The sequence below is a fragment of the Aureobasidium subglaciale genome, assembly GCF_000721755.1.
Source record: "Aureobasidium subglaciale EXF-2481 unplaced genomic scaffold scaffold_12, whole genome shotgun sequence".
In the NCBI taxonomy this organism is placed as follows: Eukaryota; Fungi; Ascomycota; class Dothideomycetes; order Dothideales; family Saccotheciaceae; genus Aureobasidium; species Aureobasidium subglaciale.
This window is the reverse complement of record NW_013566983.1, coordinates 532,860-557,048: the sequence shown is the minus strand read 5'-3', so window position 1 is coordinate 557,048 and position 24,189 is coordinate 532,860. Positions and strand designations below refer to the sequence as shown.

General features: G+C 51.0%; 9 protein-coding genes across 9 annotated transcripts; 4 read left to right on the top strand and 5 right to left on the bottom strand.

Moving 5' to 3' along the window:
- Window position 1: 1 nt before the first annotated feature.
- Window positions 2-3,085, bottom strand: AUEXF2481DRAFT_89451 (uncharacterized protein). Its single transcript, XM_013487841.1, has 2 exons — window positions 2,808-3,085; window positions 2-2,757 (listed from the first exon to the last, which is right to left on the bottom strand). Exons 1-2 carry the CDS (start codon window positions 3,022-3,024, stop codon window positions 470-472), a joined length of 2,505 nt encoding a protein of 834 aa, XP_013343295.1. The 5' UTR covers window positions 3,025-3,085; the 3' UTR covers window positions 2-469.
- Window positions 3,086-3,259: 174 nt separating this feature from the next.
- AUEXF2481DRAFT_98362 (uncharacterized protein) lies at window positions 3,260-5,150 on the bottom strand. Its single transcript, XM_013487888.1, has 4 exons — window positions 5,031-5,150; window positions 4,527-4,970; window positions 3,469-4,473; window positions 3,260-3,416 (listed from the first exon to the last, which is right to left on the bottom strand). The coding sequence occupies exons 1-4, from the start codon at window positions 5,031-5,033 to the stop codon at window positions 3,327-3,329; spliced, it is 1,542 nt and encodes a 513-aa protein (XP_013343342.1). The 5' UTR covers window positions 5,034-5,150; the 3' UTR covers window positions 3,260-3,326.
- Window positions 5,151-5,591: 441 nt separating this feature from the next.
- AUEXF2481DRAFT_30148 (uncharacterized protein) lies at window positions 5,592-8,110 on the top strand (the record flags this gene model as incomplete). The annotated part of the gene is made up of 2 exons (XM_013487694.1): window positions 5,592-6,761; window positions 6,818-8,110. 2 exons carry the CDS (start codon window positions 5,592-5,594, stop codon window positions 8,108-8,110), a joined length of 2,463 nt encoding a protein of 820 aa, XP_013343148.1.
- A 464-nt stretch (window positions 8,111-8,574) lies between these two features.
- On the bottom strand, window positions 8,575-9,524 carry AUEXF2481DRAFT_40736 (uncharacterized protein). Its single transcript, XM_013487761.1, has one exon. It carries the CDS (start codon window positions 9,367-9,369, stop codon window positions 8,827-8,829), a length of 543 nt encoding a protein of 180 aa, XP_013343215.1. The 5' UTR covers window positions 9,370-9,524; the 3' UTR covers window positions 8,575-8,826.
- A 390-nt stretch (window positions 9,525-9,914) lies between these two features.
- AUEXF2481DRAFT_40735 (uncharacterized protein) lies at window positions 9,915-12,593 on the top strand. Its single transcript, XM_013487760.1, has one exon. It carries the CDS (start codon window positions 9,949-9,951, stop codon window positions 12,292-12,294), a length of 2,346 nt encoding a protein of 781 aa, XP_013343214.1. The 5' UTR covers window positions 9,915-9,948; the 3' UTR covers window positions 12,295-12,593.
- A 31-nt stretch (window positions 12,594-12,624) lies between these two features.
- Window positions 12,625-14,778, bottom strand: AUEXF2481DRAFT_258680 (uncharacterized protein). Its single transcript, XM_013487887.1, has 2 exons — window positions 14,359-14,778; window positions 12,625-14,298 (listed from the first exon to the last, which is right to left on the bottom strand). Exons 1-2 carry the CDS (start codon window positions 14,509-14,511, stop codon window positions 12,955-12,957), a joined length of 1,497 nt encoding a protein of 498 aa, XP_013343341.1. The 5' UTR covers window positions 14,512-14,778; the 3' UTR covers window positions 12,625-12,954.
- Window positions 14,779-15,743: 965 nt separating this feature from the next.
- Window positions 15,744-17,077, top strand: AUEXF2481DRAFT_80439 (uncharacterized protein; the record flags this gene model as incomplete). The annotated part of the gene is made up of 1 exon (XM_013487829.1): window positions 15,744-17,077. Exon 1 carries the CDS (start codon window positions 15,845-15,847, stop codon window positions 17,075-17,077), a length of 1,233 nt encoding a protein of 410 aa, XP_013343283.1. The 5' UTR covers window positions 15,744-15,844.
- A 146-nt stretch (window positions 17,078-17,223) lies between these two features.
- Window positions 17,224-18,732, bottom strand: AUEXF2481DRAFT_40734 (uncharacterized protein; the record flags this gene model as incomplete). Its single annotated transcript, XM_013487759.1, has 3 exons — window positions 17,224-18,280; window positions 18,328-18,432; window positions 18,485-18,732. Coding segments are annotated over 3 exons (1,375 nt in total), but the record flags the coding sequence as incomplete, so codon positions are not given.
- Window positions 18,733-18,962: 230 nt separating this feature from the next.
- AUEXF2481DRAFT_80436 (uncharacterized protein) lies at window positions 18,963-24,135 on the top strand. Its single transcript, XM_013487828.1, has 2 exons — window positions 18,963-19,121; window positions 19,183-24,135. The coding sequence occupies exons 1-2, from the start codon at window positions 19,058-19,060 to the stop codon at window positions 24,030-24,032; spliced, it is 4,914 nt and encodes a 1,637-aa protein (XP_013343282.1). The 5' UTR covers window positions 18,963-19,057; the 3' UTR covers window positions 24,033-24,135.
- Window positions 24,136-24,189: the final 54 nt, after the last annotated feature.

Here is a 24,189-nt window from a genome sequence, read left to right as displayed (position 1 = left end):
GCTGGCTAAAAGAGGGAAGAAGGACGAGGACGAGGTGTATCAAGAGAGGCATCGTCGCAGGACCAGAAGATCAAGGGGAGTGTTTCCGGCATCTCTTGAATTGGAAGGGGAAGGTGAGAGCAGACGAATGACTTTGAAATACGAGGTTTGGAGATATTATGCTGGAACTACGCGTTCAAGGATCGAAATAAGAGAAGGGCTTTCGTTGGGCATATGGAAGCTTACTATGGTTCTCGGTCTTGGTTCTTTTATGGTTCTTTGATTCTTCATCCTGCGAGCGGAAAGTTTTGGATACAGCAAGACGTTCACAGGACGAAAAGCTTTGCAGATAGAGATGACAAGACTCGTTGATATCGAGTAGCCCAGGATCGAAAGACAAGAAGGCAGACAACTTGTAATCAGGAAACACTTTTACTTTTCCATTCCATCCAAGTCCCTCCCACATCCTTGATACCCGGAACAAGTCTCGTCAATCAAATACCATACTCTCCTCCCCTTCTTCTTCCTCTGCCCCTACCTCTCCCATCTCCTTCCCACCCACCCCTCCTCTCCTTCTAAACCCCTCCAGATCAAAAACCCTCCACCCCTTCCCCCCTTCCTCAACAACAACACAATTTCTCCTCCCTACTCTCCCATTCCCCACCAAACCCCTCGGAACCCATCCCTTTTCAAATCTCTGCGCTATACACCCTGTATCCTCCAATTCCTTCATACTCTGCCATTGCTTTTTGATTTCCGTCTTCGACGTGGAGCAGCGATAGGGTAAACAAAGTAAATAATCCCTTTCCTCGCAGTGGAAAATACAGAGAAAAGTTTCTTCATCCAGGAATTTTGCATTCGAGATTTTTGCATCTGAAGAAAATGGTAGTAAGATTTGTCCGCAGCCGAAAGTTCCTTGTTCGGTATTGTTGGGTCTTGTCGTCTGGTGCCAGAGTGCTAGTTCTGGCACCTGGTCATTCGAGGAAAGGAGGGGTATACCGAGGATGTAGGTTTGGAAGGTGTGGGGAGAGGTTTCTAGCATGAGGATATCTAGATGAGGGTGGAGGGAAGAGGCTGTGGGTGTTGAGCAGGGGATATCAAGGGTTTGTGGTTTGGAGGATTGTTGCCAGAGGGTTATGTGTTGATGAGCAAATTTACACATGGCGCTGAGACGGAAACTCCATGCATGCAAGGAGAGTAGTTTCTCGATCTCGCTGTCTATATCTCCAGTTCTTGAGGCGTGAATGCAGTTGATGAGGTTTGTGGCTGTGAGGTTTTGTGAAGCGTCCATTTCAGGTGTGAGCAACACGATAGGCTTGAGCCTACTTTTTGTCAATCCACCTTCGAGATATGCAAGTGTGTTGGACAAGTCTAGCTGAGGCGTCTCTCGCTCTGCCATATCTTTTGCACTTAGCGAGTCTGGGTCTGCAGCTGCGAGATCGATCTGATGTCTCAACCATTTTGAGAAAGCGCGAAATTGGCGTTGTTCAGTACCCAAGATCTGTACTGCTTCGTGGACGAGAAGTTGAAGAGATGATAGGGTTGACAGAATGGATGTGAATGCCTCTGGTGGCACATTGAAGTGGGGTGTATCCGAGTAATATCTTGCCAGGCCTCGTAAATTTGTTGCTACGACTGCGCTTCGTTCGAGGACTGGGAGCAGGTTTGTATGCAGAATCTTGGACAACTCAGTATACAGGGTCGTCATTGCGTGGTCCCATCTCTTGTGACCGCGCTCTGCCAATTCGTCTCGTAGCCATTCAAGGATAGTCGGTGTAAAGTTTCCAGTCATGGCAAGGTGATACAAGTTATCCTCCAGCAGACCTTCGCCTTTCTCTTCTAGTGTCTCGTTGACGTTCTCCATGAACCTTGATGGCAAGTTTGTGTGGGTGGTCCAGTCACTCTTAGCTGATACGATACTACATGAGATGTAGCCGCAAAGATCACGGAGTTGTGCCGTTCGAGAGACGATCAAGTGAAGATGTGATCCGCCGGATGACATTAGCGGTATGTCAAACAGACTCAGATGTAGGTTCTTGTAGACTTTTGCAAAGTCGTCCGAAGCTTGTCCATCCTCAATCTCTGCTCGTAGGAGAGCATGTTGTTTCGACCGGGGGTGTGAACTGTACATGAGTGGTACGAGCGAATGCGGTGTCTCGTCGTCCTCTTTCATAGGCCACTCAAAGTTCGAGCCCGGGTAATCAGGCGTGTAGTTGACCTCGAGGATGTCATCGACAGTAACGCGATTTCTACCGCCAGCATGTCCAACAAACATGACATCGGCAGCCAAACGATCCTTTCTCTGCATAGAGTCGAAATAGTCGTCCAACGCAGCTTGTGTCGCAAACATGTCATATCTCCCGCTTGCAGTATGTCGCGTGGGAATCGGACTAAGACGTGGTAGTATAGACTCAACATCCAGGAAAGCCAATTGACGAGGCAGATCTTTCAAGAGAGCCTCTTGTCCCTGTGTCTCCAGATCGTCGTCATCTTCACCATACGAAGGCATGTCACCAGGGGTCAAACCAAGACGAGTCCACAGGTCATCCAGCACTGATTGATCCAGTCCAGATTTCGGAGACTTCTTCGGTGCCACGACCTCTCTGGTCAATGCGGTGCCCCAGCCCAGACAGGTGATTTGACCTCGATCAGTCTTTGTTTTCGGATTTGCAGCATCTATGCTGAAAGGATCATCACCACCATGACGAATGATCTTTCCACTCTCTCCAGACACGATATCCACAAATCCAGTGTTGAGAGCTACAGCCAGGCATTTTCCTACTTTCATCAGAAATCTTCTGATCAGACTTAGTATTGCGAGAACGAACCATCACGTATCCACTCGAGACCGACAATGGTCGTGGAAGGACTTTTCCTCTTGACGACGAATGCGCGCTGACCGCCGATACGATAAACTTCAATCACTTCATCTCGAGTGACGACCGCAAGCAGGTCTGTCCGGGGACAGTAGGCGAGGAGATGAGGATTGATGGTGTATGACAGGATCTTTTCTGATTGTAACGGCAGGCAAGGCTCCTCGGCCATCTTGTTAAATTTGTTATGAATTTGGAACCATGGGCGTGCAGAAGGAAAATGGTCATGAACAGTATGGAATTCTACCTCTCTAGCTGCTGGCGATGAATGGTTGTTTACTTCGAGACGTCAATGTCTTGGCGCTCAAAAGTGGCAGTTCAGTTCAAGGGTCGCGATGCACAGCAAGATGGCCGGGGTCAAATGGAGGACTCAATCTCATGAAGATCAAAGATATTCAAAAGATGCTGGGGTAGTAACCAATACTCGTTTGCTTTTCATGACATATCTAATTACGCCCGACCAATCTAAAGACCTTAAACCACCATGTATCCGTCCGCAACCGACTTGACATCCTTTGAGAAAGAGATGTCCTGGCCCAAGTTCAACAATGTTACGGATGAGACCTGGGAGGTCATTAGTATGCGATAGTAGAAATGTGCTCGGTTCGTTACTTACGTCGACTTCAACATATGGTCTCGTCTTGGCAAAGCGGATGTTCATGGGGAAGAACTCGGCCTCGCTTTCGGCTTGTGCCTCGAACTCGAAGCTGCCAGTAGCGTTGGTGTCATCTACATCGCCAATGGTCCAGTCAACACTGTCGCCAGAAACTTCGTAGACAGCATCGAAGCTGGAGACTGAAGGTTCGCTGGTTTGGTAGGGTATCGAGACAGTCACGTCGTTGAGGGCATCTCCACCGGTAAGCTCGTATTCCAAAGTGATGTTGTATGTGCCAGAGCCAGTTTCGTTCACCCAAGCAGTAAAGGTAATTGGAGGATCGCTGATATCTTCAGCCTTTGCAGCCAGTCTCCAGCGCATGACGCCGATCGAATTGTTTGCGGGGAAGCCTTTTGAAGTGTCTGTGAGTTGGATGATTTTGTCATTCTTGAAAGTGGCCTTGTCGACCTTAGGATGCGAATTTAGTTGCGCGCCACGAGTGTCACCCAGAGCAAGAGCAAGCTGGACTTGTGTGAGAGAAGGGTCGGTGATGCGGAGTTGGAGGTCGCCCTTGACTTCAAAGGACTCGAGAGAACCCTCTCGGCTAAGCTTTGCTGAGACGGTCTCGGCGACTGTGATGTGAAGACCTTCGCGATCGGAAGAAACGGCGGGAGCGGCGGCTTGGACAGGGGCGCTGGCAGCAGGTGCAGCGGGAATCAGAGGAGCCTCTGCTTCGGGACCGAGATCGCCACGGACCTGCTCGAACATTGACGTTGTCTTTGTCTTCTTTCCGAGCTGCATGCCCTTGCTTCGGGAGGGGAGACCCTTCTGGAAGGACTTGTTCTTCTCGGCGTTGTATGAATCGTAGGTATCGGTGACGGCGGGTTGGGTGGGCGGAGGCGTGTAGGTGGGATATGAAGGAGCACTGGGCATGTTGGCGCGACCGGAACGAGTGGCTTCCTTGCGCTGCATCTCCAGTTGCTTTGCCTTTCTCTTGCGCTCCTCTGTGGCTTCGAGTTCCTTGTTCTAGGCGGGAAGGTCAGTATGCGACGATAGACAGTGTGAGATGGGCAGCATACCCTTGAGATGATGTCCTGGATACGCTCCTCGTGCGACTCCATGTCGAGGAAGGTCTTGATCTGGCTCAGGGTGAGGTTCTCGCGGTAGCCCAGAGTAACCAGCTCATCGAAAGCGCTCAACAGCTCAAAAGCATTGCGCAGAATCTCCCTCTCATCCAAACTTCTGCAGATGCTAGTAACAACCTGGGCGAAGAGGTGCAGCGAGTCGATGTCCTGGAGAATGTTTGATTGACGGTTTGTGATGAGGACCATGTATAGCTCGTCCAGGGGTTGGTACACGAAGCGGACATTGTCCTGCTCGACGGTTGTGTGCTGAGTGCCGCTGTCGGCGAGCTTGGGGAAAGAAGCAAGAAGACCCTCGATTCTGGATCGCTGCATCTCACGGAATTGACGTGAGAGGACGGCCTTGCCGCCGCGCGTGCAGATGGACGCTGCCAGAACAACCTACACCATTGCGTTAGCCACGACTCTGCTCCATCGCATGAACCAAGACTGTCAATATACCATTATGTCGGCAGAGAAATTATGATCGGCGTGTAGAGAAGGACTTGGTGTAAAGAGCGACGGAGTTGTGGTATAGCTCGATGTTATTCGGACCTTAGTTGTCCTCTCCTAAACTTCCCCACGCTTTCTGTCTCCTGCCTGGCCATTCGTCGTCGCTTTGCCAAGGAAAATCCCGCCGGCGTCGCCAAGCCCTCGCAGCCATCTCCGTCGCCGACGCGCACATGCAATTGCAGCCTGCTGGCCGTTTCCGTCATCCGCAACTTCTGCTGCCCGACTTCTTTCCTTCCCTCACCAACACCGCTAAACGCGACGATCGACACTTGCACAGCTATATACACTGTTCACGTCGATATAAGCATATAATCGCGTCTCATATCCAAATTGTCCAACAACTCCCACAAGCTTTCACTCTACACGCGCATCCGCATGTGCATTTGTGTGGCAAGCCGCTAGCCTCGTTCCACCAATCTCACAACACCCCGGTCATTCCTTTGTCCTCTGCGCACAACACGAACCCCCTTGCCGACTTTCCACTTTTAACTACACCAACCCTCAGCCGTCATGGCCACCGCTCTCCAACCCTCCTTTAGTCTACAACAGCCTGAGGATTCCATGGAGATCTCCTCCGAGTATGGCAACATGGACGCCGACATCGACATTGACCTCGACGCCCCCGACGCCGCCGACACAAACATGATGTCTTTCCAACAAGACGATCACCAAATGCAGGAAGATCCAAAATCTGATCGTCCGGACGACGATCTTATGATCGATGACTCTAACCTCGAAGACACGGACCGAATGATGCAAGACGATGCCCTGCCTCCTCAGGAACAAGATGAGGAGCTGCTAGACTTCAGTGAAGACGAGGAAGATGTCCCCATGAACCCTGCAGAACCCCCTCAACCCGAACCCCAGCATGCGCCTCAGCCTGAAGCGCCCATTGAGCAGACTGCCATTCAAGAGGAGCTCATCGAGCAAGTTCGGTCAGAAACTGCAACTGAGCTTCTGACCCAGGGTGTCCAACCCGTCGACAGCGTGGACACCGAAATAGCCCCCGCTCAACTACATCCCCAAGTTGAGGCACCGCAACCCGTGACCGACTCAACCGTGACCAGCCATGAGCCTAGCGACCCCAACCAAGTATCTCTCGATCAGACCGCCCAGTCAGAGGCCCAGTCCCAGGTCCAGAAAGAAGCGCAACCAGTGATCGTCACAGCTTCCGCTGAGCAGGACGACACATATGTGCAACAATCCGTCGTCGAGTCTACTGAAACTCTAAGTGCATCTAACGATAGCCTCGATCAAAGCGTACAAGCTGCTCCCCAGGTCCTCAACGAAGAGAAACACCAAGCAGAAGGTAACGATAACAACGAGACAAGCCTCACTCAAGAAGACGATGATCAATCTGTCCAACGCACTTTAACCCGTCAAGAAACCGATCTCTCGAACTATACTGTTCCTGATGACTACTCTCGCGAGAGACAAGTCAACTCCCCCACCGTGACTGGGCTGCACCCAACTATTGTTGAGTATCAGGAGAATGAGATCTACCTCTTCCCCTCGAGGGACCCTGCTGTACCCGAGCAATATCTATTGCAGAATGAGAACCTTGTGACTACCAGTCTTGGTGACTTGCTTCAAGCTTGTCGCACTGCACTTGCCGATAACATTGGCGAAGATGAAGAGCTGGTCTTGGGTGTTGAGGAGTTGGATCTCTTTGTGAGCGAAGTAAGTTTTGGCTTCCCGAATTCATCTTTGTTACATATGCTAACATCGTGGTTCAGGATTCAACACCCGCCTTTTCTACCAGCTTTTCTGAGCTACTAGACATGTATCTGCAGTTGCACAAGTTTGACGGCAACGATAACCCTCCCCCTTTCCGTGTGTCTTTGTCCACCAAAACTAGATTCAGTAATCGTCTGGCTTCGATCACTCAGGCCATCTCTGAAGGCAAGGGCTTTTCACAGCTTCCCTTCTTACAGTATTACGATTACGACGTACCTACCGAATTGCCTGATGAGGACTTTGACGATGACTTCAATGAGATCATCAAGTCTGATGAACAGCAGCAACTGACCGACGAGGGTGCTTCCGCCGTTGAGAGCGTACAAAGCGCTGTTGATGATCAGCACGTTGCCGAGAAAACCTCAGCTCCAACTGAAGAGCTTCAAACTGGAACAACCGACCCTGCCCAGGAGGGTGAGTATGAAGAAGAAGCATCTGCTCAAGCTGAAATGCCTACCGATGCTGTCGACCAGTCCGAGTACAATCACGATGAGACCCAGTACTTTGACGCGCAAGGCGATGAGTCTGAACTGGTTGGTGAGAGCCATGGTGGTCAAGAATCATCTGACGAAGCCGGAGTCCAATCCAAGATTTCGAATACGCAAGCCGTCGCTGAGGACAGCACTCATATTGACGGTGTTATTGTCGAAGAGACTGCCGACGCCGAACACGTGTCTGAGCACGGTGATGCAGAAGAGTTTGAGCAGCAAGACGAAAAACAGCAAGAGTATGAAGAGAATGGCGAGCAGCACGTGTTCGGCCAGGGCGAATTCTTTGACGAGAACTACGATTACCAAGACGGTGAAGTAAACGAAGATGATAACACGCACGCCGCTGGAGAAGAAGCGTTTGGTGATGAGCATGATCAGGCAGAGCAGGATATCGATGCTTCTGTTGTCGAGCAGACTGCTGCTGCCTCTGCGTCGGTCGAGATTGCTCACGAAAGCGAGTCCGAGACCGGCCACGAAGACGCACAAGACGCTGTGCACGACGAAGACAAAGATGATGCTGATCAGCCCGCCGCATCTGGCGCTGGCACCGAAAACAAGAGTGCTGCAGTATATGAAGCTGCCAATGAAGATGCTGCCAAGCGTCACTCACCTGCAGTCGAGGATGATGACTATGACGAGATCAACTTTGACGATGAGGACGGCTATGATGATGACGGCGCCGAACTCGCGCCCACACTTACAAACACCTCGAGCAAGGCTTCTCCAGGAGGCAAGCGCTCATTCTCTGAGCTTGATCAAGTGGATGATGAGCAAGACAGCAAGAAGGCACGCGCATCATGAGCAAGACCCATCTCAACATGGGTCGCGATACCATCGTACAATACTCGGAAGCATAACTTGCTTAGCGTTTGAGACACTTCCTGGATGAAGTGCACTACAGTCTCAAGGCAAGACGGAAAGTCGACGTCACCCGATCTTCTTACCACCCATACACATCCCTTCGCCTTTGTTTTACAGCATTGCAACGAAACGAAGGAATATTTGCTAATCACTAGGGCCGAAGCGGAATACTAATCATGTCTAATACAGGTCACAAGCCAGGTAAGGAAAAAGGTCATTGCCTTATCTCAAATCTCCCGCATTCATGGATGTAATGGCGAAGAAGAAAGAGACAAAAAGCATGGGCGTCATTTCACGGGAGTTCTGGTTTTGGGTTGAAAAAGAGTGAGGTTCATCGCATGGCCTGAACCTTTGTGGCTGGTTTTCATTTGCGATTTGCGGAAAAGGATACCCCCTTCCCCTGTGCTATAAGTCTGCATTGTTGTTGCTTCCTTCCCTTTCTTTATCCCCTGAGCATCCTTCAGCGCATTCCAAAGTAGCAGAATGCAGACATCTTGAGCTCTACATCATCCTCTTCCAGGCTCTCATGCTGTCATGTCCGAATGGTGAAGCACATGTTTAACATCCCATATATGCATTATCCAATGCCAATGAGAAAACCGACTCTCGCAAATGCTTTGGGTACAAGGTCCCCAGGACATTGAAGAGTCTCTCTTTTAATCCTCCTTCCTCTTCTCCTCACCCTCACCAACACCATCCAAGAAATCCCTACAAGTCTGCACAATAACCTGATGATCCTGCTGCTGCTTCAATCCACTAACCACAATAACCGCCACCACACCCTCCACCCCCTTGACTCTAACCGGGAACCCACCCCCATGAATAGCATACTCCTTTGCCCTCTCCTGCAAGGAATATTTCTCGGCAAAAGCCTTTTCATCGCCCTGGAATTTGTTGTGCATATACCAAGTGCTGCAACCGAAACGGAGCACAGTTGCAGATTTTCTGGCGACCCAAAAGGTATTGTCAGGGGTGATGCCGGGAGATACAGCGGTGTAGAATAGAGGGGTGGTGTTTGCGAGGGTTATGGAGATTACAGAGGGAGAGGCGTAGGTGGAAAGGCGGGAGCGGAGGAGGTTGCCGAGGACCCAGGCGTCTGTTGTTGTGAAGGAGGGGAAGAGGATTGAAGAGTCGATTTGGGAGATTGCTGATAGGTCGGTTGGGGGGTTTGTGAGGGGGTAGGGCGTTGTGTCCGTCATTGTTGCTTCTTTTGTTGGGTGGTCGTGTGTGTGTATAGTTTGTAAAGGTTTTGAGTTTCTTAGTGAATTTGAGGTTAAAGGGAATGTTAGAGGTAGAGCGGTGGATGTTTAGAGGCTGGGAGAGTTGTGGGATTGAAGACGAATGGGATTGAGGTGGGCAGGTATGGAGGATTGACGAATGCGGGCATATGCCATGTGGCGCTGTCGTTCACCGCCTTGGGGCTTGCGGGGCAGAATCTCTTACCTCCGAAGATGTGATAGCCAACGCGGAGGGTCTGCTTATGCAACGCGAACAGACATCCAAGTTGAGGACCGCCTAGAGTCGACCTGTGATTTTTAAGGGTATACTTGGCGACATCTAGAGATCGATCGAAATGCTGTAGTGTATTCTCTCTCCACGAAGATCAGAGTGCAGGAACATTTCTGCCTCGGACTCCATCGGTCGCTGGAGCTGCTTAAAGAAGCCCGTGCGTTCGATAGCGCATTCCCCGAAGCTCGAAGCCATGGATTTTTTCTGAGCGTCCGCGACTTTTGTAACCAATTGACATTTGCGCCTCATACAACAATAACACGGCAATAATGGCACCCATGGACGACGACTTCGTCTTCACAATCTCGGACAACGAGGATGGTTTCGCCGACGAGCTCGAGGAAACTGTAGAGCCCACACCCGTATCGAACAAAAAGCGCAAGCGCGACTCGGATATCGCTGCTACCAAAAAGGACAAGAAGAGCAAGAAGCAGAAGAAAAAGGCACAACAACAACAACAACAACCTGAATCCGAGGATGAGCAGGAACAAGCTATCGATGAGGATCTGGACCCGGAGTTTGAGTTTCAACTTGGAGACGGTACGACGGCGAATATGGACGACTTTGACGGCTGGACCGCACACAATGCGCAAAAGAATGCTGGCAAGCGCCTTGTTGATATCGACGACATTATCGCCAAGCGAAGGCAGGATCAAAAGACTGACGGCGACGCTGCGGCTGGAGATGCTGAAGAGGAGGATGAGTTTGCTGGTCTGAGTGATGGCGAGGATGAGACTCTGGCTGAGGATGCCTTCGGTATGGGTGCTGCTCCCGGTGTCGAGATCAATTCTGAAGATGAAGAGGAGGATGAAGACGAGGACAAGGGAAGTGATGCCGAGAGTGACAGTGGAGCTGGAGACGACTCTGAGGACGAGTCTGTCGCTGAGCATGTCCCTCACCCTGACGACGAGGAGTCAGATGCTGAAGATGCCGAAGAAAAAGAGGACGCTGCAGAGGAGGAGAAACGCATTGCTTTCTTCGCTCCCGAATCGAACATGGACGGCGAGAAGGATCCCTCAGCCAAGCCCGTGGGTTCATTCCAGGAGCTCAATCTGTCACGTCCCATCATCAAGGGCTTGTCATCTGTCGGTTTCGCCGCCCCTACACCCATTCAACACAAGGCTATTCCTGTTGCTCTTCTTGGAAAGGATGTCGTCGGAGGTGCCGTTACTGGATCCGGTAAAACTGCCGCCTTCATCATCCCCATCCTCGAACGCCTGCTCTACCGCCCGAAGAAGGTCGCCACTACTCGCGTTGCCATTCTCATGCCTACTCGTGAATTGGCTCTCCAATGTTACAATGTCGCCGTCAAGCTCGCCAGTTTCACAGACATCACCTTTGGTCAAGCTATTGGTGGCATGAGCTCGCGCGAGCAAGAGGCAGCTCTCAAGCAACGCCCTGATGTTGTCATTGCCACTCCCGGTCGTTTCATCGACTTCATGCGTAACTCTTCCGCCTTCCAAGTCGACACCATTGAGATTCTCGTTCTCGATGAAGCCGACAGAATGCTCGAAGACGGTTTCGCAGACGAGTTGAACGAGATTTTGACAACCATTCCCAAGTCAAGACAGACTATGCTTTTCTCCGCTACCATGACATCCAGCATCGACAACTTGATTCGTGTTGGTCTGAACCGCCCAGTGCGTCTCATGGTAGACAGCAAGCGTCAAACTGTCGCTGGTCTCACCCAAGAGTTTGTCCGTCTACGCCCAGGCAGAGAAGACAAGCGTATCGGCTACCTCCTCCACCTCGTCCACGAATCCTTCAGCACAAAAACAATCATCTTCTTCCGCCAAAAGAAAGAAGCTCATCGCGTCCGTGTAATCTTCGGTCTCCTCGGTCTCAAAGCGGCCGAACTCCACGGCAACATGTCGCAAGAACAACGTATCCTCGCCATCGAAGCCTTCAGAGCCGGCACCGCACACTTCCTCCTCGCCACCGATGTCGCCTCTCGTGGTCTGGATATCAAGAACGTGGATGCCGTCATCAACTACGAAGCGCCCCAGACCCAAGAAATCTACCTCCACAGAGTCGGTCGTACGGCCAGAGCAGGCAGACAAGGTAAAGCGTGCACACTAGCCGCAGAACCCGACCGCAAAGTCGTCAAAGCCGCTGTGAAGACGGCTCGCGGTCAAGGCGCCATCATCAAATCCCGCATCATCGATCCCAAAGTCGCAGATGACTGGTCCCGCAAAGTGGACCTTTTGGCCGTCGAGATTGAAGACGTATTGCGTGAAGAAAAAGAAGAAAAAGTTCTCGCAACTACGGAAATGCAAATGAGACGTACGGAAAACATCATGACACATGAAGACGAAATCCTCTCCCGACCGAAAAAGACATGGTTCGAGAGCGAAAAGGACAAACGGGCCGCCAAAATCAGAGGAAAAGAAGAATTGAACGGTGTGATGACTGCAGGCGCCAAACTCAAGGGCGACCGTAAGAAGTTGTCCAACAAGCAAAAGAAGAAATTGGAGGACAAAGACGAGAGAATGGAGGGTGGAGGTTGGAAAAAGGGAAAAGCGGAGAGAGATGGCAAAGGTGCACTCGAGAAACCTACAAAGGGTAAAGGAGGTAAGAGACCTGGTGGTGGCAAGGGGCCGAGGAAATCAATGTAGAAATATTTGTGTGTCTTCTGTCAAAGGGGATGTAAAAGAGGGTTTTAATTCCCCATGGCTTGTTGACAAAGTTTTTATAGCTCTCATGTTTCCATTTTCCCATTGTTGACGTACGTTCTTCCAGTTCCTTGTGTTGCAGTGGGTTTGGGTCTAGACTTTTATCTTTTAGATATCAGCCTGAAGTCCAAGTCGAACATCATCCCTGAATCCTCTCCTTCGTCTTGTTTGGAAAGATTCAAAAAATAAATTACTTCTTCATTTCGTCACAAGCTCCAGGCGAGATCTGAGCACGGCTCGCTTGGAGTCAAGATATGGATATCGTTACGAGTTTCCTCGAGTTTGCTTTTTTGTGGTTTCCCTTCGTGGTCGGGTTTGTCAATCTCTGCCCTCGAGTGCTCGACGAAAGGAACAGTAGATTCGAGGAACGAGATTCTGCTATCGAGAGGAATGCTATGTCTGAGAAAATGGGACAATACCTCGCGGAGAGCTGTTGCGTTCCTGTCTTCCACAGACAGGTTCCTGAATCGGGAAGGTTTGCATTTTCACTCTGCCGGAAGTTTGCTGTTTGTGACGCTGGCTGCTGTCATGGTAGTGCTTGTAGAAGCCGTAGACTCATCCTTGCAACCGAACCAACCCTTTGTCGAGCATACAGCTTTCGTATTAGACCTTTGATGTTGCGGTCGTTCCAGTCGTTGTCGTCTCATCCCGACAACCCCACCATGCTGGCGTAAGACATGTGGGAGTGCTAGTAGTAGTAGTAGTAGCAGTTCGTGACGTTGAGATGGCTAGGGTCGTAGAGCTACTGGTTGCAGTCCTTGTCTGATTACCCTCAAAGTAAGTCCACTCGCCACAATCCGAGCAATCGAGGTCCCGTTTGCAGGTTGGAGTTGAGTTGTATCTCTCGATAACATCCTTGATCACGACACCTATTCTGTGGTTGGTGATAGACACACCCCAGCCGAGATCACCAACAGTGTCATAGGTGCAGTTGTAACCCGTATGGCACTTGCTCTCGAATGCGTAACCTGCGAGCGTGCAAGCCGAATCGAATTCATTGCAGCTGCCAACATACACTGGATCGGCAGTGTGGCCAAAATGATAGATGCCCGAGTGATGTTGAACTCCTTGGCTTCCGATACGGTGGCCAGGCGGTGTAGGCAGACCGAGCCGATGGGCAGCAAGGGCATCTGGAAAAGCCTCGTAGGTAAGTGTTGGAAGACCAAAGGTTTGTCCAAGAAGCGCAGACACAACGCCGCCAAGAGAGTGTCCCGTCAGCCATATATCTGCATTCGGATATAATGCTGTGACGTTATGGTAAAGGTGTCGAGCCGCGTGATAATAGTTGCTCTTCTTTCGGAGACTCTGAACAAGACAAGTCGAGTCGCAGGTAAGTGTCGATGTCTGGCAATCACAAACCTTCTTCCAGGCATATTGACCACCTTGACCACAACAGCAACTTCCGAACAAATTATCATTGAGGAGGTCATGATCCGTAGTCTCGGTACCGTCGAAGAAGGCTAGAGAAGTGCCCTTGAGGCCAATGATCACAGTCTTGTTCTCAGTGTCGGCAAAGATATGGCCGCGCAATCCATCGGTCTCCCATCCGAAGTCTTCGGTGTAGTTGAAACCTCCACCAACATCGACCCAGTCGCCCTTGCGAGGCAGAGTGACGTATGCATTTGCAGCCATGTGAGCAAAAGCTAGAACAGTCTCCTTGTCAGTAACATTAGGGCCAGGGATCTTGTCAACCGTCCAGGCTTCTGGTGAAAATGACAAGGCTTCTCCCTGGAGTTCTCCTGCTTTCAGTATGCCATCGACAACATGCTGCCGACGGTCGGAGAGGCGTTGGATGGTTAGAGCATTTGATCGAACATGAAACGATGACTGTATAGGGATTGGCTCTCCGTCACTCTCATATGCGAGTACCGTATTAGGTCTGATGTCGATCCGGCGGTGAAGACTGGGATAGCGATGAGAGCCTTTATGGTAGATATGTCTCAATGTCTACAAATGAAGGGTCAGTCTGATCTGAAGGAGTCGATGACAGTCTGAAGCGAAACATACAAACTCGTGCTCTCCTCCGTAGCTGTAGTCATCTGTAGGCAGAAACGGTAGTTGGATGTTAGCTCGATTGCTTTCCGGGGTGGCGATTGTGAGCTTGCAAGTGTATAGCCACAGAATCGACAAGACCACCACGGGACTGACTTTAGAACGCATTGCTGATCTTTTCTATATTGGGCAGGCAAGACGGATAGTAAGTATGTCTCCGTACAGCAAGCTGGATGTTGTGAGAGATTCTGCGGGTGGTGGTGGTATGCGGAACAACCTGCTTAGTAAGCCACAGTGCCAACGTCCCGAAGCGTTACCAAGCCTCTCGCGGCATCACGTTCAGCGTATAGCCAGGTCAGCGCACCACAGTGGGATTGGCGCTATCACTGGACCGGCTGTTGGTCAAGTTCTACCACATCTTGACACTAGGTTCCTTCATGTTACTGCATGATTTTCGTAGCAGAACCATGTCCCCAAAGGACAAAGTCATCTGTGTTTGGACCTGCCAAACTTCTTACTCCACCCCAAATAACTCATTGACACTGAACATGTACGGCCAGGCTCTCAAGATGATACGGAGGGCATACTAAGGAATCACTGCCTTCATCATTACCCATGTGCCATGATGCTCGTGATCGATCAAGAGCGACTCCCTGACTTCTGTCGAGAGGCTAAGCAGACCCCCGTTGACGTAAGAACAGTTTAAGGGTCAAACAACCAGACAATCGTCGCTATCATGCATCGGTGTTGGGTTGGTCCTGTCGCGCTTTGTGTGTATGCTACCGCTTGTAATCCCTGCGCTTGCCACGCGCTTGCAAAAGAGAAGCGAGAAGATTGTTTATGTTGTTCTTGGAAGTCGTACGTGAGATGTCGGTATAATCGGCTGCCGACATCTGTTGCTTTTTGTGACAGGACTGGACGAGATTGGTCGAGATGTGGTTGCTGCATCGCCGCGGCATGATACAACAGGCCGTGGAATCTAGACACAGCCCAAGAACTTACGGAGTTCAGCCCGGCATGCAGTACACGGGTCAGACGTGCAGGTCGGTCGTAGTAAATATACGTCGAGCTGCTTACGAGCTGACATCAGGAAGGTCCGGGATCCAGACGTCACAATGTCTATCTCGGACCGAGTCGCTGGCAACTGTTTTCATCCTTAGTAGGATAGCGAAACCGACGCCTGGCGAGCGACCACAGCTCTGAGAATACTTCTTCGAAGTATGAGACAATTCGAGTGGTAAGTTGGGTAATGAGAGAAATCGGCATCGGCATGAGACTTGTGGCGGCAGATCGGAACCCCACTTGCTCATCCGCTGGTAATACTCAGCCGCATGAGTGAGGAGAGGACATTCGGAACTTCGAGGTAAGAATAGTAAGACGGTCGATGTCCCATCTTCTCATCATCTTTCCTTCTCCTAACTCATCGACCTCGAGCTGCTTTTTCTTTGAATCTGATCGACCTATAAAATTTGTGTAGTCGTGTTGAGCCTGATCCTGGTTGATGATGGTTGTCGCTCGTCAAGAGCCCGCATGGGTGGCGCGCAGCTCTTACTATGCGTCGCTCTACTCGGCCCAGCAAGCTTCGCCGACCGCCACTGAAAAGTTCGACAATGATGACGACCAGCAGCCGAATGATAGCAGTGGATTCAATGACAAAGCTGGATCTGTGTTCTCTGCAGCAACGGATCTCGCTTTCCGACCCACGACAGCGACATTGGAAGGAGGTGCGAAGACGATGACAAGTCTCTCGGACTCTAACGTTCAGTCGCTGACAAGCACCGGAGTCGTCTCATCAACAGCGGTAGACTCTGTAATGCAGTCTCTGACCACACCGAGCATGACGACCAGTATGACGTCGAATCAACCAGGAGGGCAGTCTGTTGGGGGTACATATGCCCCATCTGCCATTAACACTGCAAGCTCTTCCGGAACCAATGTGGCAAGCTTGACTCCCAGTCTCGACACGCAGCGAAAGGCTCATCACGGACCGAGCACTACCGTCATCGCAGGCGTTGTCATCCCGATAGTACTCTTACTGGCAAGTGGTCTTGTGGCATTGACTTGTCTGCGTAGACGACGAAGACGTGTAGCTGTCTTGTCTACTGACGGGATCGATACCACCGATAACATCGTCTCCATCAACGTAGCCAGGCCCATGGCAATGGTAGAGAAGGTTGCCGAGAAGAAGGTCAATGTGGGTAGTCCTTCGCCAAACTTGACGACGACCATGCTATCACCTATTGATGAGGCAATGGCAACGCCGCAGCACCCTCGGCCGATCATCACTTCGCCTCAGAATCCGACTTACTTCACTGGCTTGGACACCTTCTCGGTGCACTCTGCGGCGACATCGGAGGACCCTCCACCACCCTACAGAGCGCGGAGTATGCTCAGCCATACATCGTCTCAGCGGCGTCAACCCAGTATCACGACGACAGTAGCTGCTCTGGCGCCAGCCTCGCCGATATCACCTGCTCATCTTGCCTCGCCGTTTTCCGATGCCAATACGGTGGGTGTGAGCAGGTCACCTTCTCAGAGATCATTTGCAAGCACTCTATACTCAGAAACCGCTAGCGTGTACGAGGCACGAGCTGCAAGACGAAGTACAGGACCGGCAGAGTACACGATTAATCGAACATTGTCGACAGGGGATGATGTAAGGGTGAGGTCGCCGTTCGAGGATCCGGAGGATGCAAGTGACGCTGAGCGATCCAATGAGGATAGGAGTCGTTAACACCAGCGAGTCCTTGTCTACCCTTTGTGCGCACGTACATGGCTTGGTTGAGCACCGGCGTCTTTTGCCTCGATTTGTGAAAGGAAATCGGGCGATCTTGGATTCTCTTGAAAGCTTTTTGCACATTGATGATATATAGTATGTGTTATGACAACGTGGTCGTGATGAAGACTTTTTGCTATCATCGCGTGGGCAGAGACTTTCTAGGCGCGAACGCAACCTCTTCGGGGAGGCGGAATGAAGCACAAAACATTCTCTTCTTCGGCGCAACATCTCTGACATCGAAAATGCTGAGCTCTGGCGTCTGGGGTGTGACTTCGTATCCGATCTGTTCAGAGATTCTCTTGCAGATGTTGATACCTTCCTGCACGTTGTCGTCGCTCTTTGTGTCAAAGCAGTAGACGTGAACCATAGGCAACTTGAAGTCTGCGGGAAGCAGCTTCCTGTCTTCTTCAGTGTATAGGCCAATGAACGCCGGCAAAAACTCGATAGCGCTTGCAGGCAGATTCATAACGTAGTGCGAGAATGTCTTGGGCTGTTTGACGGTCTTCAAAACCTTGGGTGAGGCTCCGGTCGTCTTGGCTTCTGTACGAGATTGTTTTGCAAAGATCTGCACCTCGTGTTTTGTCTTCAGAAGCTTACGAGCGGCTTCCTTGATAAAGACATGACCGTCGTCGTTGAAAGGCTTCACGAACTGGCCGACTTTGTTGCGTGTGATGGCATCAAGCATGCTGGTATGACTGTCTGGATTGAGGTCGTTGGCCCAAACGAACACACCCTTCTTGCCTGCCGGGACCGCGAATGGCCCGATGCCGGCCATGACATCGCACACAGCCTCCCCTTTGCCGAAGGCATCGACAAGTCGCTGATGCTCTGTATTCAGTCTGCTGTTCCAGTACACCTTTGCGTAGTTGAATTTGAATGTGCAGTCGGCTTCACGGATCTCAACGTCCATGTCGTCAGGCCCGGCAAGGACTTCGTACTTGAAGGTACGATATTCGCTCTCCTCACCAACATCGTCGACCTTGTTTATAACGGTCCGCACACCAGGATTCTTGTCGATCAGCATCTCACCGATGATGTTCTTGTGAGGCATGTACTGATCGCGAAGATTCAGATGAGCAACGTGGCCAACGAGGGTGAAACCGGACGGAATCTCGTCGTGTTCCTCGCTCTGAGGAAGTACAGCACTGGCAATGTCCTCTATTTGGGATTAGTAAGTGTGCGATAGTGATTGAGCTCGAACGTACGATAGTCCCAGTAGTCGTAGTCCAGACTGATCTCGTATGGCACGACCTTGATCATGTTTGACTTTTCCATCTCCGAAACAGTTTTACTCCAAGGATAGTCGGCGCCTGAGAAACGATTAGATAATGTCGTGACAGAGCGAGAACCATGCATCCTCGCCTTTATCATCGATCTGCGGTCTAAGCAGGATACATTTCTTTCCAACTTTCGCTTCAGACTCCACAGGATCAGGTCTGACGATTTGATACCTTTCTAGGAGCAATGCATCCTTGGAGCGGAAAAGCTCGGCCCTGCATTTCGAAATAGTCTTGTTGTCGACGACGCGAGCTGCAGAGATTGGGATTTTCTTCTGGAAGAAGGAGCGATCCAAGACGCGCATGGCGCGGTTGACAGGTGGTCTGAACATATCCTCGGCCATTTGTTGTATTTTCAGTAGCAAGTGTGATATGTCCGGTGGTATATTATCAATGTCTTTCACATGCTTGGAGCAGATGAAATTGTTTGCAAGGTTTGTTCGTCTGGAGACAGAGCTGTGGCTGAGGTTGAAGCGTGGCTGAGTGACGCAGTGTGGCGTGTGGGGGAAGGTGCGTAGTGCTTGACTTGTTGCGCGTGGGTAATCAAATGAGCAGACAACCATCAACAATCTCGCCATGCCGTCCACCCTTTGGCGCAACCAATTCTTATCCTGGTCATAATCCCTACGCGACTCACTAATCTCATCACACCGCCAACATGGCGCTGGGCGGTGGAGGCAATATCAAGGTGGTGGTGAGAGTGCGCCCTTTCAACAGTAGAGGTAATTCCCCTATGCGTGCAGCCAACCGCTCCGACTCAGGACTGACCGTCTCGCTCACTAGAACTCGACCGTAAGGCACAATGCATTGTGCAGATGAAAGGCGAGCAGACGGTGCTCTCTCCACCGACAAATACAGCCAACAAGAACGTAAAGGCAGCAATTGACGGTTCAAAGACATTCGCTTTCGACAAGAGCTACTGGTCCTTCAACAAGAAAGACGCTAGCTATGCTGGACAAGACAATCTGTTTGACGACCTCGGAAAGCCGTTGCTGGACAACGCCTTTGGGGGTTACAACAATTGCATCTTCGCCTATGGCCAGACGGGTTCGGGAAAGTCCTACTCGATGATGGGCTACGGTCCGGAGGAGGGTGTCATCCCCAAGATTTGCAGAGCTATGTTTGAGCGTATCGAGGAAGCTCAACGAGACAGCAATCTGAACTGCACCGTCGAAGTGTCTTACCTCGAGATCTACAACGAGCGCGTCCGAGATCTGCTCAACCCTTCGACAAAGGGAAATCTCAGAGTCCGCGAACATCCCTCGACCGGTCCATACGTTGAAGACCTCGCCAAACTCGTCGTCCGATCCTTCGCTGAGATTGAGCATCTCATGGATGAGGGCAACAAAGCCCGTACTGTCGCTGCCACAAACATGAACGAAACCAGTAGTAGATCACACGCCGTCTTCACCCTCACATTGAGTCAGAAACGACATGACGCGGACACGGGCATGGACACAGAAAAGGCCGCCAAGATCTCGCTGGTCGATTTGGCTGGTTCGGAAAGAGCTCAGTCTACAGGCGCAACAGGCGCAAGACTCAAGGAAGGCGCCGAAATCAACAGATCTCTGTCTACACTTGGTCGTGTCATCGCCGCTTTGGCCGATCTCTCTAGTGCTAAGCCTGGCGCGAAGAAGAAAAACGCTTCCATGGTCCCCTATCGTGACTCGGTCCTCACATGGCTGTTGAAGGATTCCTTGGGCGGCAACAGTATGACTGCCATGATTGCTGCTATCTCACCCGCCGACATCAACTTCGATGAGACGCTTTCGACTCTTCGCTACGCAGATTCGGCCAAGCGCATCAAGAATCACGCTGTTGTGAATGAAGATGCCAATGCTCGCATGATAAGAGAATTGAAAGAGGAGCTTGCCCAATTGCGCTCAAAGTTGACAACTGGTAGTGGGGTAGGTGAAGGTGGCGCCATCGCGAGCGAGCAGTATCCGCCAGACACTCCTCTAGAGAAGCAAATGGTCTCCATCACACAGACCGATGGTTCTGTCAAGCAAGTTTCGAAGGCCGAAATTGTTGAGCAGCTGGATCAGTCCGAAAAACTTTACCAGGACTTGAACCAGACCTGGGAGCAGAAGCTACAAAAGACGGAGCTGATCCATAAAGAACGAGAAGCCGCCCTGGAAGAGCTTGGCATCAGTATTGAGAAAGGCTTCGTCGGTTTGTCAACGCCAAAGAAGATGCCACATCTTGTCAATTTGAGTGACGACCCGCTGCTAGCTGAGTGTCTAGTCTACAACCTTAAGCCTGGCACGACGACTGTTGGCAATGTGGATACAGCAAAGACAGCAGAAATCAGACTCAATGGTTCCAAGATCTTGCATGAGCACTGCACGTTCGAGAACGAGGATGACGTAGTCACTGTCGCCCCGAGGGAGAATGCGGCTGTTATGGTCAATGGTCAGCGTGTTGACCAGCCTAAGAGACTGCGTAGTGGCTACCGCATCATTTTGGGCGACTTTCACATCTTTCGTTTCAATCATCCACAGGAAGCTAGAGCGGAAAGGGCGGAAGCAGGAAGTCGACTGAAACAATCAATAACAGCGGATGAGATCGGTGACCCCTCATCACCCTCGCCTTCCGTCAGCCATAGTCACGATCGCTCGTGGAGCAATGTCAGTAGGCTGAATCCTGACTATGACATGGACTCACGAGGCAATTCACCAATGCCCATGCGCAGTCTGAGTGGTCGCGAAAATGACTACGATCTCGCGCGACGAGAGGCAGTATCGTCAATGCTCGGCTCAGATCAGAAGATTTCAGCTCTTACAGACGACGAGTTGGACAATCTATTTGACGACTTGCAGAAAGTCAGAGCTGTTAGAAGAGGTAGACCGGAAAGCCGGCTGTTTGACCTGAACGAGGATGATTCTGACTCGGTCAGCTCATTCCCTGTCCGAGAGAAATATTTGTCCAACGGGACGCTGGAAAACTTCTCGCTCGACACTGCTCTGACGATGCCGTCAACGCCGCAAGACGACGAAGAGGATGATACACTACGTGCAGCGAAGGAGGGCTTGCAGCGGGAACTCGAACGACAAAAGGAAGAATACCAGGCACAGATTCAGTCCGCTCAAGAAATGAACGTCGAGGTGGAGACAATACGTGCCGAAAAGACCAGAATGGAAGAAAACCTTAGAGCCGTCAAGGAAGACATGGAGAAACGACTCCAAGCACAAAAGGACGAATACGACCGCCAATTGAACGAGCTACGGAATACGACCGCGCCTCCTATTGATCGGAAAACCGGTCTGACGGAGAAGCAGCTCTCTCTTGTCAAGTCGTGTATTCAACACTGGCGTCAGCAAAGATACGTCGCTATGGCTGCTGCGCTTCTGCAGAACGCGGCAACTCTGAAGGAAGCCCAAGTCATGAGTCAGCAGATGGACAAGAACGTTGTCTTCCAGTTCACCGTTGCCGACGAGGGACACACCTATGGATCATCCTATGATTTGGTGTTGAGCGACATCACTGCTGACGATGACATGGCATTGCACAGTTCTCGCAAGCCTTGCACTGCCGTCCGAGTCATTGATTTTAAACACAACGTTGTATATCTGTGGTCATTACACAAGCTACGCGCTCGTGTGCGTTTGATGCGCCAGGTTTTCCAATACATGGATCGGCCAGAATATATTAAGCATTTCCGTCTGGACAATCCATTCTCGGAATCATGTCTACCACAGTACACCAGAATCGGAGATGCTGACATCTCCTTGGCTGCCGTGTTCGAGTGTCGAGTTCAAGATTTCACTCTCGATGTATACTCACCGTATACTAATACAATGGTTGGCATCGTCCGGTTGTCTCTCGAGCCGTCGTCAGCCGAGGCACCCTCGTCAACATTGAAGTTTAATGTGGTGATGCACGACTTTGTGGGCTTCTCGGAGCAAGAAGGAACCGAGGTGCATGCACAGCTCTTCTTCCCTGGTATATCTGAGGAGGATGGCGCATCCACAACGCAGATACTTTCAGACTTCGACGAGGGTCCAGTACGATTCGACAGCGTCCACAGTATGAGTCTTCCACTCGCAAGTCCACGCGACTCGTGTCTCAGAGTGTCAGTGTTTGCCAGAGTTACCGGCACTCACTTGGACAAGCTACTCAGCTGGGATGATATGCGCGATTCCGCAGCTCGGCCTCAACTCAAGCGCAACAACTCCCGGATAGCAGAGCATGAATACTACAACGAAGAAGGTCATGATGTCTTCGCGCGTATCCAGGTACTCGAAATTGGAGAAGACGGCTCCTATAAGCCTGTCGAGGTTATCCAGAGGAATATTATGGATCCTGGCGTTTATCAGCTTCACCAAGGACTCCAACGTCGACTTTCGCTCAACCTGATACATACATCAGGTAACATTCTTCCACTTCAGGATGTAACATCGTTGCGAATCGGCAACGTTCACCTAATAGATCCATCAGGCAAGGTGCCAGATCTAAGTTCACAGCAGAGTGACGTGACACTAACTCCTGCATCGCCTCCGGTGATTCGCACAAACTCTGATGGTACAACTAACATTCACATCATCACTCACTGGGACTCGAGCTCTCATGAATCCTTGCTACTCGACAGGCCAACAGCAGATGGCTACTGTGTCAAACTCTCCTTCGCTTGGACTATGGTGTCGCCCAAACTTGCAGAGCCGATAGAGTTCACTACAGATTTGGCTGTGCAGATGAGAGGACGGTCCTTCATGCGCCAAACATCACTGTTCTCGTCGCTTTTCAGTTCGTCACGTATTGTTCGTTCAACCAGCGGCACCTTCTCCGTCACGGTCAAGCCAATACCCTCTAAGCGGGCAGGCGATCTGTGGCGACTCAGCACATCAAACACGCACATCAAAGGCGAAGAGCTACTCCAAGGTTGGTCGCCTCGAGGAGTTTCATTGATACACGACTTTATCGACAGCCGATCGAGTAAGCGAAAGATGGCCGAGGTTGACGCCGCACGAGGTGCATTAAGCTCTCACAACCTCTCTCTGGACGCATCGGACAGAAGAGCGCCAGAGACGCCAGACGAGCGACAGAGTCACCTAGTGAAGAAGATACTTGCTCTGTGGAAGGCCGACCTAGCCATTGGCAAAAAGATTCTTACGGAAGAAAACACAGACTCGCCTCGCAAAGGCGCTGCATTTGCCTCTTCGATAAACGGCACAGGTATGCCTCTGTCACTTGCGACAGTCCATTTCATATCGAAGAATCCATCACTACTCAAATCGGGGTACCTCCTGACTCCTGATCCATCCGCCCGCACGCCTTCACGCTGGATCCGTCGCTACGTCGAGCTTCGTCAACCCTATTTGCATATCCACTCAGCCACTGCAACGGAACACGAAGAAATCGGTGCCATTAATCTAAGCTCTTCTCGCGTCGATGCAGCACCTCAAATCGCGAAGCTGTTGAGACGTGATGGAGGCACACTCACGGCTGTTGGTAGACACGGCGTCCCGGCAGTCGCGGCTCCGGAGAATGTGTTTGCCGTGTATGGGAGTACCAAAGCATGGGTATTTGCTGCAAGAACTGAGAGAGACAAGAGCGAATGGATCTTTGCGATTGACAGAAGCTATTTTGGCCCTGAAGGGTTTGAGGATGACGGGGACGAAGACGAAGGATACTGAACCAAGGGCAAGGTTGGATAGCAAGCTTGCCTCAGATTTTGAAACGGCGGCACTTGAAGTTGCAGGATGGCAATGTGTTGTTTGACTTTTGTACGAGATACCCTTTTTAGTTATTGTCTGCCTATAGCATGATGGTAACGGCTGCAGTCAACGTTTC

Coding starts and splice junctions, on each gene's coding strand:
- AUEXF2481DRAFT_98362 (XM_013487888.1), bottom strand. Junction 4,474..4,526: donor TCCAGGACATCATCTCAAGG/GTATGCTGCCCA, acceptor CTTCCCGCCTAG/AACAAGGAACTCGAAGCCAC. Junction 3,417..3,468: donor GACCATATGTTGAAGTCGAC/GTAAGTAACGAA, acceptor ATGACCTCCCAG/GTCTCATCCGTAACATTGTT.
- AUEXF2481DRAFT_40735 (XM_013487760.1), top strand. CDS start 9,949: ATGGCACCCATGGACGACGACTTCGTCTTCACAATCTCGGACAACGAG.
- AUEXF2481DRAFT_89451 (XM_013487841.1), bottom strand. CDS start 3,024: ATGGCCGAGGAGCCTTGCCTGCCGTTACAATCAGAAAAGATCCTGTCA. Junction 2,758..2,807: donor TCTCGAGTGGATACGTGATG/GTTCGTTCTCGC, acceptor TGATGAAAGTAG/GAAAATGCCTGGCTGTAGCT.
- AUEXF2481DRAFT_40736 (XM_013487761.1), bottom strand. CDS start 9,369: ATGACGGACACAACGCCCTACCCCCTCACAAACCCCCCAACCGACCTA.
- AUEXF2481DRAFT_80436 (XM_013487828.1), top strand. CDS start 19,058: ATGGCGCTGGGCGGTGGAGGCAATATCAAGGTGGTGGTGAGAGTGCGC. Junction 19,122..19,182: donor GCGCCCTTTCAACAGTAGAG/GTAATTCCCCTA, acceptor CTCGCTCACTAG/AACTCGACCGTAAGGCACAA.
- AUEXF2481DRAFT_258680 (XM_013487887.1), bottom strand. CDS start 14,511: ATGCGTTCTAAAGTCAGTCCCGTGGTGGTCTTGTCGATTCTGTGGCTA. Junction 14,299..14,358: donor ACGGAGGAGAGCACGAGTTT/GTATGTTTCGCT, acceptor CTTCATTTGTAG/ACATTGAGACATATCTACCA.